This window comes from Bison bison, unplaced genomic scaffold, assembly GCF_000754665.1.
Source record: "Bison bison bison isolate TAMUID 2011002044 unplaced genomic scaffold, Bison_UMD1.0 scf7180017864037, whole genome shotgun sequence".
Classification (NCBI taxonomy): domain Eukaryota; kingdom Metazoa; phylum Chordata; class Mammalia; order Artiodactyla; family Bovidae; genus Bison; species Bison bison.
Window position 1 is genome coordinate 6,303,369 of NW_011494609.1, and position 1,560 is coordinate 6,304,928.

Below are 1,560 nucleotides of genomic sequence, written 5' to 3' on the forward strand. Positions count from 1 at the left end.
GAGGGAGGTGTGGGTCTCAAAGGACAAAGATCTGTCCTTTAACCCGGTCAGCCCGTGTGTGCACAGCACCCTCAGCATGCACCCACAGGGCACACCCTCTCACGTCTCTGTGGTGCGAGGGGACACCTGGAGGCCAGCCCTCTTCAGCCCCACCTCCCACCCTGAGCACAGGGGTCACGGCCAGGGCCACCCTGCTCCTGCTTATTAAGTCCATAGAGGACACTCCCCCCAACACGCCCCCTGGGCACACAGTCTGACTCCTGGACTTGGCTGGGGAGTGGGGTCTGCCTTCTCACCCACAGCACCCCAAGACCAGGAGCTGGCACTGACCCCACGAAGGGCGGGAAGCTCCTCCGGGGTCCTGAGTGGAAGCAGGAGGCAGTCAGTATGGACTTTGTGCTCAGTGGGGATGGCCTCCCAAGGCCCCTCCGCCCGCCCCGACCCCAGACTCGCTGGCTCGGCCTGCCTGGGCTCGTCCCTGCACAGTGGCGTGCCGGCCCGTGTCCTGGGTGTCCCAGACGCCAGACCACCCCCTTCCCTGCCGTGACACCAACACCCAACCCCGGTCGAGACCACGTGAGCGACACGCTGTCTCGCTAGCTTTCAGCCTGAACACTTCTTATATTTCAAACACGTCTTTGATAAAGTGGGAAAGAATAATTTAAAAATATGCCCTCAGTGGCATTTTCCAAGAGTGAATATCTATGCAATTCATCCTATTTCCATCCTGCGAGGATTCTGGGATGGTCGTTCACATCCACACGATTCAGAGGAGGGACCAGAGGGAATCCTAGGCCATTTATTGTGCGGTCGGCCTATAGACTCCTTCTGGTCCTTAAGAGTTAAACACTGCTTAAAAAACCCAAGTGAAGGGCCAGGCTCACCGGCCATGTTTGACCTGTGATTACTGAGAGGTTTTCCAGGATATGATCCAACAAGGGGTACAGAAGCTTCTAGAAGAGGGGGCTGCAGGACCTGGGCCACGGTCCCGGGGGCCACCCAGCAGATCACCGTGCTGCAGATCGGCCTCTGTGGGAGGGCAGCGACTGTGGGGGAAGGGGCCACGGGCAGACAGGGACGGTTTCCTTAGGCTAGCTTCCTCGCTACTTCCTAGCGCCCTCCATATGGAAATGCCTCTTTGCACTTAAAACGATGTGGCATAAGAGTGACCTGGCATAATTATTTCTTATTTTATAAACCACATTCCTAGTTCTGAATAAATTATTCAAGAATTTCACACAAAGTAATTTCTATTTTCCTAAACTTCAGGAAGCCCTACTTAGTAGAACTCAATTTCTAAACGTAAACTGAGATTGAAAGCAGTCACTGGATGACTCAGAGGGGAAACGCTGCTGCTGAGATGCAGGTGGGGACCGGGACCCCGAGCCCACACCCACCACCCCACCCCCGCCCCAAACCGCACGCCTGCCCCCAGGACGGTGCCCACACACCCACACCGGCCCCAGCCCGGCTGTGAGGCTGGGGCTGCGCTGCACGCCGTCAGGGTGTGAGTGAGAACTGGTCCTGTTCCGTGGGCTTCTCCACCCAGGCGCCCAGCCC

General features: G+C 57.3%; 1 protein-coding gene across 1 annotated transcript in view; it reads right to left on the minus strand.

The window, feature by feature from the left end:
* Nucleotides 1-1,560, minus strand: part of ADARB1 (adenosine deaminase, RNA-specific, B1) — a 73,382-nt gene that overhangs the window by 4,281 nt on the left and 67,541 nt on the right. Inside the window, exons 14-15 of the mRNA XM_010834991.1 lie at nt 1,452-1,490; nt 885-1,029 (exon numbers count right to left, since the gene is read on the minus strand). Coding sequence (XP_010833293.1) covers nt 885-1,029; nt 1,452-1,490 — 184 coding nt within the window. The remainder of the gene's footprint in view (nt 1-884; nt 1,030-1,451; nt 1,491-1,560) is intronic.